Genomic DNA, 16,290 nt, shown 5'->3' on the forward strand with positions numbered 1-16,290 from the left:
ACAGGGTAGATAATGAGTTTTAATTTGATGATGAGGCAACTGAGGTTCAGAGAGATCTAGTAACTGGTCCAGGGGCACACAGTGGTGGGGCTGGGGTTTGAACACGGGTTTGACTCCGAGCCCAGTTTCCTTCCTGCACACCCAGTGCTCTCATTCCCTATCTGCCCCAGAACTTTTCTCTGCCCCATCGTAGTTCCTCCCAGTCCTGGGGTATTGTGGGTGTTCAGCTGGTCTAGCAAGAATCTGGGGAGCCGAACGGAGAGGACCAGAGAGAGACAGTCCAAGAGACACTTTCTCCGATGTCCAGCAGAGGGCGTCCCGGCACAGCCAGACTTCCAAAGCTGTTTCTGGGCTGCCACTTGGGTGCCCCAGGAGAGCCTGGAGATTGGGTGTGGCTTGTGGCAGACCCCCCAGCATCTTCACTCCATCCTCCTGGGCCCTCTTGTAGAGATGTGCTCCCCAGGGGACTCAGTGCGATGGGAATCATCCACCCAAAAGGGCCCAGGTGCAAATAATGGCCCCCATTTTACAGATGAGGACATTAAGGTTGGGGGATGGGAGAGCGCCACCCTGGGTCCCACACTGGTGCTGCCTCGCCTGGAGAGTGAGATTGACTAGGCTCCCACCCCCCACACACACCTCAGAAGACAGTGCCCTAGGGCTTGGGGAGAGCCCATTGAGGTGCTGATTCTAAGTCATCCTGAACACTGGCTCAGTTCTAGGGGCTGCTTCCCAGGGAGGTAGGGGCCCTGGAGCAGGGAGCAGGAAGCAAAAGGTGCTGGGGAATGGTCAGTCTGCGGGTTTGCCAGGCCATCAGCTCAGGTCCCATCACTTATTGCAAGTGAGTATGATGGGCTGGGTTAAATAAACACTGCCCTCTGGGACGCCTGAGTGGCTCTGCCTTCGGCTCAGGTCATGATCCCAGGGTCCTTGGATCGAGCCCCATGTCGGGGTCCTTGCTCTGTGGGGAGCCTGCTTCTCCCTCTCCCTCTGCTTGTGTTCCCTCTCTGTCAAATATATAAATAAATAAAATCTTTTAAAAAACTAAAAAGTATAATAAATAAACATTGCCCTCTGAAGGAGTAGAGCCTGGTGGGTCTTGGAAGGCATGTCCTCTTTGGAAACCAACAGAGAAGGGGCTCATAGAGACCTCATCTCAGGCCGACTGAGTTTCCCCAAACTCCTCTGCTCTGCAGGGAAGAGGCTGTGTGCAGCAGGCCTCTGGGAGCTGGGAGGCTGCCTACCTCTACTCAGTTCCCTGCAGGGTGGGGGGCTGGCATGTCCCCCCAACACCCCACGGCCCAGTTCCTCCTATACAGAACCAGGCCAGCAGAGGCGTCTGGCTGGCTTAGTCCATAGAGCATGTGACTCTTGATCTTGGGGTCATGAATTCAAGCCCCAAGTTGGGTGTAGCGATTATAAACAGACAGACAAACTTAGGGAGAAAAAGGGAAAAGAACCGAGACAGCAGTTGTGCCAGGACCATTGCCTGAGCCCCTCTCCCCAGTGTTGGGTTGAGGGTCCTGCCCAGGGTCACAGAACCAGCAGCTTCCAGACTAGAGTCCTTGGTTGCCCTTACGCACCAGCACAGGTGGTATGTGGCCTGGGGCCACAAAGCTGGGCTGCCTGGGCAGCTCCACAGAGCTCAGCAGGGCTGGTGCAGACCAAGGAGTCATGCCATCCTACGGAACGGTCTTCCTTTCCTTCAAACGGATGACGATGGAGCGGAAGGCTACCTGAAGCCAAAGCACAAGCTGACACCCTGCAACTTCCCTCCCACCCCCACTCCTGGGTGGGACATGTGTGACATTCCTCCAGGAAGCTCCTATCCTAATGTTAATGGCTTGGTAGAAGGGTAAACAACCTTAACTTGACAGTGGCAAGGTCGCTTTAGCAGTATCTTGAAGGTCCCCTTTAACAATATCTAGTAGGTCCCCTTTAGCTTTAATTTGTAGGTCCCCTTTAGCATTATCTTGCAGGTCCCCTTTGATGTGGGAAACAAAGGCAGAAGAAAAATTATTAAATTTCCTTACTACCTACAGCCCATTGACCCGTCCTTGAAACAGGCAGAGTGACATTCCTCTAGGGACTCAACTGCTTCAATGTTAATACTTTGCTAAGGGCAAAAGGCAATCCTAGCCTGACCCCCCCCTCCACCCTCCACCCCCCCAGGATCCTGTAAGTCTACTTTAACATAAAAATTCCTTTGGAAACTTCCTTTATCTCTAAACCCCCAAGATACATGTTGGCAATCATCCTCCAAGCATACGGCCCACCGATATACATCTGAAGGGTCTCATGACTAAAGTTTTATTAGACAGTAATAAATGACCTTTTCCCAACAATAGCTAGCTCCCTCAAGATCCTGGAAAACTTGCTTCCAAAATTCCTTAGAGACTTAACACTATCCCTAACCCCCTCCCAACTTGAAAGTCTATAATGGGCCACTCCTCATGACCCCAGTGCAGTTTCTGCCCACGGGTCCTGTCCCGTGCTTTCATAAAACCACCTTTTTGCACAACCAAAGATGTCCCAATAATTCTTTCCTGGTGGTCAGCTTTGAACCCTAACATTTTTCCTACATCATATGGCACTCAACATGGGGCTTTGAGTCCAGACTTCATCTGGACTCTGAGCCTCGATGCAAACTTGGTGAATACTTTCTTTTCTCTTCCTTTACTCTCACTCCAGGGCCTCTTCAAGGAGTACGGTCTTATTGGAACACTTTCATGCTGATTGCTCGGGCTGCAACCCTCTAGTCTGTGGCTACTCTACAGGGAGGAGGAAGCTTGCCTTTTGGCTGGAAGTTAGTACCCTGGCCAGGATGGTAATAAGACCCAGAAACTTGATGCCCTCTCTTACTCCTGTCCTTATACAAAGTTGTCTGTCTTGAGCACGGGACAGCCACCTAAGTCACCAGGACGGCTGCCATTCTTAAGTCTCCCGTGTGAGGTTTCCTCCTGATTGATCTAATGTGATCCCCTCCACATTCCTGCTCTAGCCACTTGGAGCCGGCCAAAACTAGTACCCGATGGAATTAAAACCCAACCCGGGACCATTTTCTAGGGAAGTTGGCTGTAAGGACCACATATGTTGGAATGTCGCTTAGATCATGATGGATTTCCATCTTCACTGTTTTCTGTCAATGTCCTCTACTAACTACTTAAAACTACAACATTCGGTAATTTCCCCCTTGTGAAACTTTTCCAGTATTTTCCATGGGTTAAAAACAGCAGGGCAGTACGCAACCTTCAGGGCATGTGATGGCATGGCACGGATATTTCAGTCCATTCACTGGCACCCATCGGCAGCGGAGGATGCGATGGAGTAGGGGAGGGACGCCGGCATCCCTCCTACGGGGACTTTTATGGCAGGAATGCCTTCACAGGAAGGCAGGATTGTGATCAGTAGCGATGTCTTGTTTGAGAGACACCTCCGGTCGCTTTTGACACATGAGAACCTCTGACATATCCTGCGTGGGATGCTACCCGGGAGTCGGGGGTATGTGGTAATGGGCCTTCTTTACTTTTCTGGTCACATGGCCTTAGTAGGCTTCTTCTTCAGTTCCCAAGGACTCTCCCTAGGGGTGCCTTTTAACCCACTGGAAACAATTTGGATTGCAAAACTTAGGAAAGGACTGAGCGCCTGTAACACTGCATGGCCTCAGTGGGAACTATCAGTTAGATCTCCTCTGCAGGAAACAGGACAGAATGTGTTTGCCCGAATGTGTCTGGCTAGTAAACCCCCTCCTTACATATTGGATGATAATTACCTAAATAGGCCTCCTCCTGGTAAACCCGGGTTGCTGGAGGAAACACAGGCCATCTCAGGCAAAGGGGACTCCTGACTCTCTCACTGTTCTTCCTGTTAGATTTGGGGGCCTCTCCCTCACTCATATCCCGGGTTAATGGCTGTAATTGGAGCCAACTGTGGTTAGTCTACCTCGGGAAAGGGACTTTAAGGAATATTCCCAAGAAGCTGCCAAAACTCCCTTTGTTTTGGGAAAATTCCCTGTCTTCTCCGGCCCGACATGGACTGCCTATTCCCCCCTTGTTGGTGGGAAAGCATGGCGTCTGTGCCTCTGTTGGAGCTGATGAGCTCTAGAACCAGGAACCCTTTCTCTGCCTTCTGGCAGCACTTTGCCTCTTCTGTCTCCCCCTCCCCCTTCTGTTTCTGCACCACCTTGGGTGGGGCCTGCATGACTGGCTTCTAGACCATCCTCCGTGCCTCAGGCACCAGGGCTCCTTCTCCCTTCACTGTCAGGGAGCATGAAGAGCACCCCCTGGACCTAACACCACCCACTCCAGATTTCCCCACCAGCGTCTCAGGTAAAAATTGACAATGGGAAGGATCCAGGTGGAACATAAATCAGTATTTACACTAAGTTAAGTTTGTTGGTTTAATTAAGATAGACATGTCTTTAAGTTATCAGCAGTAAACGTGAAACTTTTATTCTATCGAGGTTTACTGAAGGTCAAATAAGCTCCTGTTATCTCTGTTGTAATTTGGTAGCAAAAAGATGACTTAAAATGGTTAATTGTCTGTCTCATCAAAGTTCTCTTGGGTAATTGTTAAGATAGCTTTCAAAGTCTTTGGTAACTTGAAACTTTATAAAGTTTTGCTTGGATGATAAATGGGATTAAATTCCTTGGACATCTAGGTCTTTTCCAAATAGGATAAAGTGCTAAATCATTGATTACCGAATGTAGGTTTGTCCTTTTGACTTTTTATTGCAGCAAAGAAACTAAGGATATTTAAATCTGTTGGTAAACATGTTTTGTGCTTAATTGATTCATAAATTTGCCATCTGAAGAATTCTGGTGAAACAGTTCACAGCTGGTTACTACTTAGTTTTCACTGGAGACTAAGGTTTCTTTTTTTTTTTTTAAAGATTTTATTTATTTGACAGAGACAGACACACCGAGAGAGGGAACATAAGCAGGGAGAGTGGGAGAGGGAGAAGCAGGCTTCCCGCGGAGCAGGGAGCCCGATGCGGGGCTCGATCCCAGGACCCTGGGACCACCACCTGAGCCGAAGGCAGACGCTTAACGACTGAGCCACCCAGGCGCCCCTCTTTTTTTTTTATTTTTTATATTTTATTTGTTTATTTGACAGAGAGAGACACAGCGAGAGAGGGAACACAAGCAGGGGGAGTGGAAGAGGGAGAAGCAGACTCCCCACTGAGCAGGAAGCCCCATGTGGGACTTGATCCCAGGACCCTGAGATCATGACCCGGGCCAAAGGCAGACACTTAACGACTGAGCCACCCAGGCGCCCGAGACTCAGGTTTCTAAGAGTGCAAAAATTATGCTAAATGTAATTAAGAGTGATAGAAATAAGGGAAACAACTCTGTATGTAGAAAAGTAGAAGATATGTAAGAAAGATACAGGGAATGGGAATGCATTTTTGTTGAAGGTGAAAGAAGGTAATTTTGTCCTAAATGAGACTGGTTGTTTGGAAGGAAATGGCTTGGAACAAAATCTGAATGCAAAGGAAAATTGTGGAAGGTTTGTGATGGGAAATCTTTGGAATGGAATATTAGGTGTGGTCAGGACGGACTAAGATGGAAATGAATGGATTTTAAAGTACACTGGTATGAGACTGAAAGTCAGCTTTCTCTGTTCAAAAAGACAAGCTGGGCACCTGGGTGGCTCAGTTGGTTAAGCGACTACCTTCAGCTCAGGTCATGATCCTGGAGTCCCTGGATCGAGTCCCGCATGGGGCTCCCTACTTGGCAGGGAGTCTGCTTCGCCCTCTGACCCTCTCCCCTCTCATGTGCTGTCTCTCAAATAAGTAAATAAAATCTTAAAAAAAAAAAAAAAAAAGACAAGCTTTCGGGGTGCCTGGGTGGCTCAGTTGGTTAAGTGTGCCTTCAGCTCAGGACATGATGTCAGGGTCCTGGGATGGAGCCACATCAAGGCTCCCTGCTTAGCGGGGAGCCTGCTTCTCCCTCTCCCTCTGCTCCTCCCCCTGCTTGTGCTCGCTCGTGCTCTCTCTCTCTGTCAAATAAATAAAATCTTTATAAAAAATAAGACTTATTTAAAACAAAGAGAAAAACCCCAAAAGACAAGGTTTCTTGAGTTGTTCTGCTCTTGATAAGAAAATGTAAACAGTTGTTTTCTCTTTGCCTGCCCAGAAAAAAACAGTTTCTATGTTTTGCCTTTATCAAGTCTTTAACATCCTTAATCCTATTTAGGCACGTGCTTTAAAACTTTCTAAGGTTTTGGGGCGCCTGGGTGGCTCGGTCGTTAAGCGCCTGCCTTCGGCTCAGGTCATAATCCCAGGGTCCTGAGATCGAGCCCCACATGGGGCTCCCTGCTTCGTGGGGAAGTCGGCTTCTCCCACTCCCGCTGCTTGTGTTCCCTCTCGCTGTGTCTCTCTCTGTCAAATAAATAAATAAAATCTTTTTTAAAATTTTTTTTTTATTTATTTGACAGAGAGAGAGAGACACAGCAAGAGAGGGAACACAAGCAGCGGGAGTGGGAGAGGGAGAAGCAGGCTTCTCGCTGAGCAGGGAGCCGGATGCGGGGCTCGATCCCGGGACCCTGGGATCATGACCTGAGCCGAAGGCAGATGCTTAACGACTGAGCCACCCAGGCGCCCCAATAAATAAAATCTTAAAAAAAAAAAAAACTTTCTAAGGATTTAACAAAGTTCCCCAAGATTTAAATCATGAACAAAATCTGGTTGACTAATTAGGCTTATTTGTTTGGTATGTTACATTCTGGTATAAGGCCATCATCACTCGGGGCACCTGGGTGGCTCAGTCGTTAAGCATCTGCCTTCGGCTCAGGTCATGATCCCAGGGTCCTGGGATCGAGCCCCGCATCCGGCTCCCTGCTCAGCGAGAAGCCTGCTTCTCCCTCTCCCACTCCCGCTGCTTGTGTTCCCTCTCTTGCTGTGTCTCTCTCTCTGTCAAATAAATAAATTAAATCTTTAAAAAATAAATTAAAAAAAGGTCATCATTACTCAGTGTTCTGGCTATGGAGGTGTTATGTGTCACAGAATAACCGACTTTCCTTGTCAATTGTATCATAATGAACTCTCAGAGCATTAACAGTGTCCATTTCTGATTTTTTGTCATTTATAATTGTTCTTATTGTCTTGCAAAATGAGTTTCATCTTCAAGGAAGTTCATATAAAGGACTTTTGGGACAAAACAGGTATTCAGGGGCGCCTGGGTGGCTCAGTTGTTAAGCGGCAGCCTTCGGCTCAGGTCATGATCCCAGGGTCCTAGGATCGAGCCCTGCATTGGGCTCCCAGCTCAGCGGGGAGCCTGCTTCTCCCTCTCCCACTCCCCCTGCTTGTGTTCCTGCTCTCGCTCTCTCTCTCTCTGTCAAATAAATAAATAAAATCTTAAAAAAAAAAAAACAGGTATTCAATATCTTTAAGATCATGAAAATGAAATGGGTAAGAATTTCCAGAACTAACTAAAAAGCTGCATTCAAATTAAACAAGAATTAGTAACATGGGACTAAATGAACTAAAAAGATGATTATAGTTTGGTGACTCTTGTTTGAAACATTGCTGGTTCTCTATGTTTACTCTTCCAGACTAAGGAAACTTTTTAAGATATCCATGACTTACAGAAATGTGATAAAATATTCATTTGCAAGCAAATTAAAGCATTTAATTTTTCTCTCTACCTAAACCCTCCAAAATTCAAAAGGTCTCAGTAAGTATTCTTTCTTCCATGGCAATCATAGTCATTTGCATAAGTTCAATAAGAATCTATTCTCCTTGTAACAGGACATCATTGGAAACATTGGTTATTTTACCAAGGCTTTGACTGGAATGTCATATTTGAGAAAGGCATGCATAGACTCAGATTTGACCAAACAGCTTTCAGGACGTAAGGTTGACTTTATGAAACCCTGAGCCATAAAGCCCTTGGGAACTGTTGGCCTGATACCTTGCTTAGAGTTCCCAGCAGCCTCACCAGGTGAGTAAAGGATGTCACTTCCTGGCAGGTGCAGGAACTTCAGGATACTTTGGGGGCCCTCATGAAGAGGAATCCACCCAAATCTACAGGTATTGCAGGCATGTCTGATGGCAAGTACTTGGCTTGGCTTCTGGCCTGGAGAGGCTACTAAAAGTTCGACCTAGAGATTCCTTATAAAAAGTTCCAGCAAAGTAGATTCTCAAAAATCTGTATGATCAATCCTTATTCTTGCTGAGCTTATGTAAATAATTAGGCCAAGTTTGTTAAAACTGTGTTCTTCAGATAAATTAGTCCTGATTTAGCTATCTCTGATTGAAAATGAGGGTTATTTTAGAAAAATCATGTTTCAGTAACACACCTTTATGGATGTTAAATTCTAGATCTGATTGTCTTTAAATGTTTGCTGCTTACCTAAGCTAGATAACTTGAGGTAAACTTCGGAAAACTTACTACAGTAGCTCACATATAGACAATCTTCTTGCTTGTTATTCAATGGGGATAATAACAGGACCCCATGGGCACATGATTATTTAAACAGCTGGAAAATGGGATTGATTCCCCAGTGATTGCATAACTCAACTAGCACATTGACCAATTCTATGTGGCCAGGATGATGAAATCATCCCCTAAAAGCCAGAGCATACCCCACTCTGTAGGGTTAACTATAGACTTGTGGAGATAATGGATGACCCCACTTTCATTATGATTGGATTGGATGATGCACTTGGGGATGTCCTTATCTCTTGACAAGTCTTCTCCCACTTGGCAGTGATTCCTTATAATTAGGATATTGTTAACGCTGGACTTCAAACAGAGGTCTTCTTGATGGTTTCAAACGTCATAGTCATATTTATCATAGATGCCACCACTTTTGAGTTACAATTGTAAACAAAGCCTTTCGCCAAGCATATAACAGCCCTCCTGGTATATGCTCACCACGGGACAGTCCCTGACTATAATGACTTCACCTCAGGTCCGGAGTGCCTTAGAAACCAAAGGCCACCAATGGATGATGGAGGCCGATTTATTAAATACCAGTCTGCACTTATAGATATGCCTGAAATAATACTTGAAACCTGTCAGACTTTAAACTCAGCTACCCTTATGCCTGAACCTGACCATCGTACTTCTTTCTTCTTCTTCTTTTTTTTTTTTTTTAGATTTTATTTATTTATTTGACAGAAAGCGAGAGAGGTAACACAAGCAGGGGGAGTGGGAGAGGGAGAAGCAGGCTTCCCGCCGAGCAGGGAGCCCGATGAGGGGCTCGATCCCAGGGCGCTGGGATCATGACCTGAGCCGAAGGCAGACGCTTAACGACTGAGCCACCCAGGTGCCCGACAGTTGGTTTACTAATGACAATAGTTTCATGGAAAAAGGAATAAGAAAAGCTGGGTATGCTTTAGTGCTCACTCGTGCTTGGCAATTGCCAAATCTTTAATATTTTCTTTATTTATTTTTGAGAGAGAGAGAGATGACAAGTAGGCAGAGTGGCAGGCTGAGGGAGAGGGAGAAGCAGGCTCCCCGCTGAGCAGGGAGCCCAGTGAGGAGCTCGATCCCAGGACCCTGAGATCATGACCTGAGCCGAAGGCAGACACTTAAGGACTGAGCCACCCAGGTGCCCCTGCAATTGCCAGAGCCTTAAAAATTAATACTTACACTGACTCCAAATATGCTTCCCTAGTCCTACATGCTCACGGAGCAATTTGGAAGAAAAGGGGCTTATTATCAAGCCATAACTCCCCAAAGATGGGCCTGAAATTATGACTCTTCAGGTTGTACGCCTACCTAAGGAAGTAGCTGCAATTCACCTCAAAGGACATCGAGGGTACGACCTTAGAATCTGAGGAAACAATTCACTAGACCGTGCAGCCAAGCAGGCAGCACAAAATAAACAAATATTAAGTCTTTTATCAATCTTAACTCCAATAAAGTCCTTAAGTCTGGTCTATTCAGACCAAGAAATGCACAGGACTGCCTTGTTAATAATGAAGGAAAAATCTTTATACTCAAAAATAACCAATTGAAGGTAATACAGGGCTTACACCAGGCTACTGATTTGGGTAAAAAGGCCACGGAGGTGACAAAATCTTTGCTAAGAAAAATTATCCCTAGATTTGGACTCCCGTGGTCCCTACAAAGTGACAACAGACTGTCTTTTATTACACAAATTCAAAAGATGGCCCTCCAAAACTGAATAGCCCTTGATATTTTGACTGCAGTTAAAGGGACCCAGAATTAGATGACTGTCTCCTAACAGGACCCAGTGGCTCTCACCCGTGTCCATAGCGCCCCCCAGGCTGGAAGGCCACTGTACTCTGGGGTTTTGCCTGGATGCATGGGCACATTATTAAAACCCTTACTGGGCACCTGGGTGGCTCAGTCGTTAAGCGTCTGCCTTCGGCTCGGGTCATGATCCCAGGGTCCTGGGATCGAGCCCCGCATCGGGCTCCCTGCTCGGCGGGAAGCCTGCTTCTCCCTCTCCCACTCCCCCTGCTTGTGTTCCCTCTCTCGCTGTGTCTCTGTCAAATAAATAAAATCTTAAAATAAATAAAACCATTACCAACCCAGCCAACCTTCCACATTTAAAACAATGGTGGACATGTTCTGTGTCTCATTGGTATGACCAACTAACATCCATTTGTATTCCCTCTTTGGGACTGGAGGGTGTTTGGCACATGGAAGCTCTTTTTTTTTTTTTTTTTTAAAGAACCTAGATTTCTTTTTTTTTTTTAATATTTTATTTATTTATTCATGAGAGACAGAGGGAGAGACAGAGGGAGAGAGAGAGAAGTAGAGGGAGAAGCAGGCTCCCAAGGAGCAGGGAGCCCGATGCGGGACTCGATCCCAGGACCCCGGGATCATGACCTGAGCCGAAGGCAGACGCTTAACCATCTGAGCCACCCAGACGCCCCTGGAAGCTCTTAATAAGTACACGGTCAAAGCCCTAAGTGGTACTTTTCAAAATAGAATGACATTAGATGTTTTAGCTGCTTCACAAGGTGAAATGTGTGCTAGCATAAAAACAAAATGCTGTGTATACGTTCCAGACGATCACAAAATATTTCTGGGTTTCTGACAAAAATACTCAAATTGGCACTTTAAACAGTCCCTCTCTTCCTCTAATGAGGGATTAAACTCCTGGACTGGAAAAGGATTTTTTGTCAACTATCAAAGGACTCTTATTTGAGCTGCTTTTTTTGTTACACTAATCATGTTTTGCTGTTTTCTCCCATGTCTCTCCACCTGGTGTCAAGACCTCTTCACTGCCATAACTTCAAGCCAACAGATGATCTTCCCACTTGGGAAGATCTACACATGCAGTCTCCCTTGGATTCTGCGGCCTCTGCCTTTTATAACTCCTCTATATAAGCCCCAACTGACCAATGCTGACCCATAGGTAGGGACATCTCTATGCCCCTATTCAGCAGGAAGAAGTTACAGAAGATGAGACCTTCAACCCTCAAGAACCTTAAAGATTTAAGGATCAAAACTGTTCGGGGGGGTGCCTGGGTGGCTCAGTCGTTAAGCATCTGCCTTCAGCTCAGGTCATGATCCCGGGTTCCTGGGATGAGCCCTGCATCAGGCTCTCTGCTCGGCGGGAAGCCTGCTTCTCCCTCTCCCACTCCCCCTGCTTGTGTTCCCTCTCTCACTGTCTCTGTCAAATAATAAAATAAAATCTTAAAAAAACAAAACTGTTCGGAGGGGTGGAATGATGTGGGAAACAAAGGCAGAAGAAAATTAAATTTCCTTACTACCTACAGCCCATTGACAAGTCCTTGAAACAGGCAGAGTGACATTCCTCTAGGGACTCAACTGCTTCAATGTTAATACTTTGCTAAGGGCAAAAGGCAATCCTAGCCTGACCCCCCCCCCCCCCCCCCCCCAGGATCCTGTTAAGTCTACTTTAACATAAAAATTCCTTTGGAAACTTCCTTTATCTCTAAACCCCCAAGATACATGTTGGCAATCATCCTCTAAGCATATGGCCCACCGATATACATCTGAAGGGTCTCATGACTAAGATTTTATTAGACCGTAATAAATGACCTTTTCCCAACAATAGCTAGCTCCCTCAAGGTCCTGGAAACCTTGTTTCTAGGATTCCTTAGAGACTTAACACTATCCCTAACCCCCTCCCAACTTAAAGTCGGTAATGGGCCACTCCTCATGACCCCAGTGCAGTTTCTGCCCACGGGTCCTGTCCCGTGCTTTCATAAAACCACCTTTTTGGGGGCGCCTGGGTGGCTCAGTCTTTAAGCATCTGCCTTCGGCTCAGGTCATGATCCCAGGGTCCTGGGATCGAGCCCCGCATCGGGCTCCCTGCTCAGCGGGAAGCCTGCTTCTCCCTCTCCCACTCCCCTTGCTTGTGTTCCCTCTCTCGCTGGGTCTCTGTCAAATAATCTTTAAAAAAAAAATCTTGACCACCGGCTCTTCACCCCACCCCACCAAACCTCGCCTATATTCCAAAACCACATGGATAACCTCTCACGTGTGGTAGTGCAGCAGGGATAGGAAGCCCACCGGGCATTTGCCATGTGCCGGGCATTGAACTTGTTCTGCTTTACGCATCTCGTGGAATTTTCACAACCCTGATAGGCTGCGTGCTCTCATCCCCACCCCCCACCCTTGTAGAGATATATAAACCAAGGCTCACAGAGGTCAGTTAACATGCACAAGGCCACACAGCTCGTGGCCCCACACTCTGCAACAGATCTTTCTAGCTCACGAAAGACAATGAGGAGGCCCGATTCTTCTCTCCCTCTGTACTGCCAGATACCGTGGCTTCCATCAGTCCCTCCCTGCCTCTTTCACCCTGGTTTCATTGATCCATCATCTTTTGAGCACCTGTGTGTGCTGGGGCTCACTGGGTTGGGAGCTGTTGGGAAGACTGTGACTGGGTTTCTTTTATCAGTCACCAGCCCCCTCCTGTGTACTGAGCTCCCTGTTTGGCCCTGGCACTTAGGCAGTGTGCGCTGAGGCCGTGTAAGTGAAGGAAGGGGGAGCCTGGGGGAGTCGGTGGCAACCTCCTCTTCCACCCCCACCCCCCGACAGACACACAGGAGGCAGGTCCAGAGGGAGCAGAGGCAAGCTGCCTTTATTAGGGGCCACGGCCCGGCTGCCTTTAGTCAAGGGCCAGACACTTGATCTTCATGTCGCCATCGGCTGCCAGGTAGTTGATGGCCTCCAGGTTGAGGCGGTTGGGGAACTTGAATAAGTATCCATCTGGCAGCTTGATGGTCAGTTCGGTCTCGTCGAAGGAGATGCACACCTGGGGGGTGGAGAAGGGCAGTAAGTGGTGGGGACCCTCAAGGAGGAGCCTGGGCTCTGCAGTCACAGCTGGTCGGCAGGCCACGGGACTTCCCCAGAGCGCTTTCCTCACGCAGCTTGACCACCTCGGGCTTCAGGGCTGCTGCGCACTGGCTTGGACACAGCAGGAGAGGGGAGGGGAGGGAGAGGGCAGGGTGGGCCCTAGGTCTCCAGCCGCAAAAGCCAGCTCCGCCCCCCTGCCGCCCCGCGCCCCAGGCCCCAGGCCCCAGGCCCCCTACCCCAGCCCACCTCCATGACACTCCCAGGCAGGAAGGGGAAGGTAGACTCGCGATGCTCCACGCCCCAGGCCCCGCCATCCCTGCTGTTACACACGATGGTGTTGACGTCCCCGTGCGCTTCGAAGCGAGGGTTGAAATGCAGGCACAGGTTGTCGCTGTCTTTGCCCAGGTTCAGCGCGAAGCTGTGGGGAGCAGGGGGCACTGAGGCCTTCTCAGCCAGCTGCAGCCCCCTCAGACCATCCAGTCCGGGCCACCAGCTGGGGGACTCACTGAGCGGGGAGGCTCAAGTTCTGGCCCCGCTGCTTCCTTGCTGTGTGACCTTGAGCAAGTCCCTGCCCTTCTCAGGAACCCAGTGTCGTCCTCATCTGCCCAACGGGGGTTGCCCCAGTGCGATCTCTAAGGGTCTGTCTGTGCTGACAGCCAAGACTCTCAGACGTTAGTTTGTGTCCCTTTGGTCAAGGACAGAGAGACTCCCTCCACATGGTGCCCTCTGAGTGTCCTTGTATCTCTCTGTACTCCTGGTGCCCAGCACGACGACACAGTGCTCAGTAGCGGTGGGGCTAATGAATGCGTCATCATCATCAAAAATGCATTTGCTGAGTGGAGAGAAGTACCTACCTCGGAGGGTTGGCTAAGCATGAAAAGGATAGCGCGCGCACAGGAAGTGTGCGGCTCTTTCTAATGTCAGCTGATCATCGTCATGGTCACTGAAGAGACAGCACCTCGCTTCCTCCACACAACCACCTCCCCCCTGGGGAATCGACAACAGACTGAAGCTCAGGGCGGTTGGTTGACCGGTCCAAGGTCACATGGCTGCTCAGAGACTCGGCAGCCTGCTGAGTGGATGATGAGTGAAGGAAGAAGGACCCACGGAATGAAAGGTTGAGTTGAGTGAAGAGCGCGGGACCGAGGGACCCCGAGGACCAGCAGCCGGGTGGCGCCCCCATTCCCTCTCCCGGGCCCCCGAGCGGCCTCTGCTCCCTCCCACAGTGGGGGCGGGGCCAGGCAAGGTAGAGGCCGAGGCCGCAGCTGGTTTGGTTTAGGAGGCTCCCGCAGGGAGGGTGCGGGCGACTCTAGAGGGGGCATCCAGACCCCGCGGAGGAAGTGACTCACCCAGAAGACGCCACCGCCGTTAACCCCCTCGCCGCCGGAGGGAGGGGCGGGGCCTGGCCGGCCACGCCCCTGCCAGAGGGGAGCGGCCCCGCCGCGCGCCCCCCTCCCCGTCTCCCCCGTCCCGGGCTCGGAGCCCCGGCCCCTGCCGCCCGCCACCCCCACCTTCACCCGCTCACCTCTTGGCTTCGGGGGCCACCTCGCCCTGCACTCTGAGGCACTCCCCAGGTTTGAGATTCAGGTTGCTGGCGACCAGACCCTGCAGAGACGATGAGACCAGAGTCAGCGAGGTTAGAGGACGCAGTGCCGGGGGGGAGGGGGTGGGGTGGTTCCCACCCGGGATCCTCTAACCCCACCCGCGGGAAGCCTGGGGAATCCGTCGCCAAGTTCTAGACTCTCCCTCCGTGTGGTCCCGGGAAAATCCCTGCTCTCAACCAGGTCCATTTCCTGTCTGTTGACACTACCGAGGTTGTAGAAGCCAAGATCTACAAGTTTTTGCGATTCAGCGTGGGGATTTTGGATTCAGAGTGGTTTGGGAGGTGGGGTGCTCTACTCCATCCCTTCACTTAATAGATGGAGAGAAGCGGACTCGGAATGAGTGACACTGCGACTTGGTGGCAAAGAAACTGAAGGGTCTGCCCTTCTACTGGAGAAGAGGCGACCCCTGGGCTGGGAGGTTCCCCACCATCCCCTTCCAGTCCCTCGGTACAGAGAGGCGCAGGGTTTGGAGAGGAGACCCTTAAGGGGCAAGGCCAGGCCCCTCCGCAGAAGGAAGAGTGAGTGGCCAAGGGCCAGAGTCAGCAGCCTGGCCGGCTCAGCAATAGCAAGACTGACCGCAATGCGTAACTGGTGTGAGTGGTTGCTTCTGCCAGAAACTTGAACCCTTTCCCTCGGGGCCTGCGGAAGATTCTTGCCTCCTTCTCTCCCCCGTAGCACCCAATCTCCCAGCATGGGGAATGTGTGTGTGTGGATGGGGGTGGGAATTACCCAGCCCCCACCTGACTGGCCTGGACGGAACCACCCTCCACCCACTAACCCAAGCAGGCACCCTCCGGGCAGCCCGTCTCAAATCCTGGCTATCTTTCAGAGCTCTCTAGAGCAGAGGATGACTCTGCCCTGGCCCAGTGACTGGGGACAGCTGCAGGGGGGGGGGAAGGGACAGGAGGCTCTCCGGGGTGAAGGAGTGGGGAAGGGACAGCGGCCTGGGTGTCATCAAAGTGCGTCCCCACCCCACCAGTTTGCCACACCCTTCTCTCTCCTGGTTATCCGAGGAACTGCAAAATGTCAAACCTTGGCGGAAATAACTGTGCTGTCAGACTCCGGAAGAACTCAGATTAATTCTTAAGCCAGAGAGGGCTTTCGGGGACCATGGCGCCCACCCCCATTTTACAGACGCGGCCACTGAGGCACAGAAGGCACTTGTTCGAAGCCACACCCCAGGGACTGGAACCCAGATCCCCATCTGCCCCCACTCTCCCCGGGCTGTCTGCCCCCACGCCATCCCTGGGCCTTGGGGCGGGGTCCCCAGACTCACACAAGCCATGACCGAGGACCGGAGGATGTTCCCGCGGACTGCCACACCAGCTGTCTCAAGACTCTACGGGAGAGATGGGCCCCCGGGCCGCTCCCACTCTTTTAACGGGACCAGGCTCCGGTGAGTCCCGCCCCCTGGAAGCCCAGCCAATTGTAAG

General features: G+C 50.0%; 1 protein-coding gene across 1 annotated transcript; it reads right to left on the reverse strand.

Moving 5' to 3' along the window:
• Positions 1-13,011: 13,011 nt before the first annotated feature.
• LGALS1 (galectin 1) lies at positions 13,012-16,275 on the reverse strand. Its single transcript, XM_027594593.1, has 4 exons — positions 16,134-16,275; positions 14,779-14,858; positions 13,500-13,671; positions 13,012-13,212 (listed from the first exon to the last, which is right to left on the reverse strand). The coding sequence occupies exons 1-4, from the start codon at positions 16,140-16,142 to the stop codon at positions 13,066-13,068; spliced, it is 408 nt and encodes a 135-aa protein (XP_027450394.1). The 5' UTR covers positions 16,143-16,275; the 3' UTR covers positions 13,012-13,065.
• Positions 16,276-16,290: the final 15 nt, after the last annotated feature.

The sequence above is a fragment of the Zalophus californianus genome, chromosome 9, assembly GCF_009762305.2.
Source record: "Zalophus californianus isolate mZalCal1 chromosome 9, mZalCal1.pri.v2, whole genome shotgun sequence".
NCBI lineage: Eukaryota > Metazoa > Chordata > Mammalia > Carnivora > Otariidae > Zalophus > Zalophus californianus.

Bases quoted from the DNA above. Each gene is read 5' to 3' on its own strand.
- LGALS1 (XM_027594593.1), bottom strand. The intron at 13,672-14,778 runs GTGAGCGGGTGA...TGCTCCCCACAG, and splicing joins GTGGCCCCCGAAGCCAAGAG to CTTCGCGCTGAACCTGGGCA. The intron at 13,213-13,499 runs GTGGGCTGGGGT...TCCACCCCCCAG, and splicing joins TGCCTGGGAGTGTCATGGAG to GTGTGCATCTCCTTCGACGA.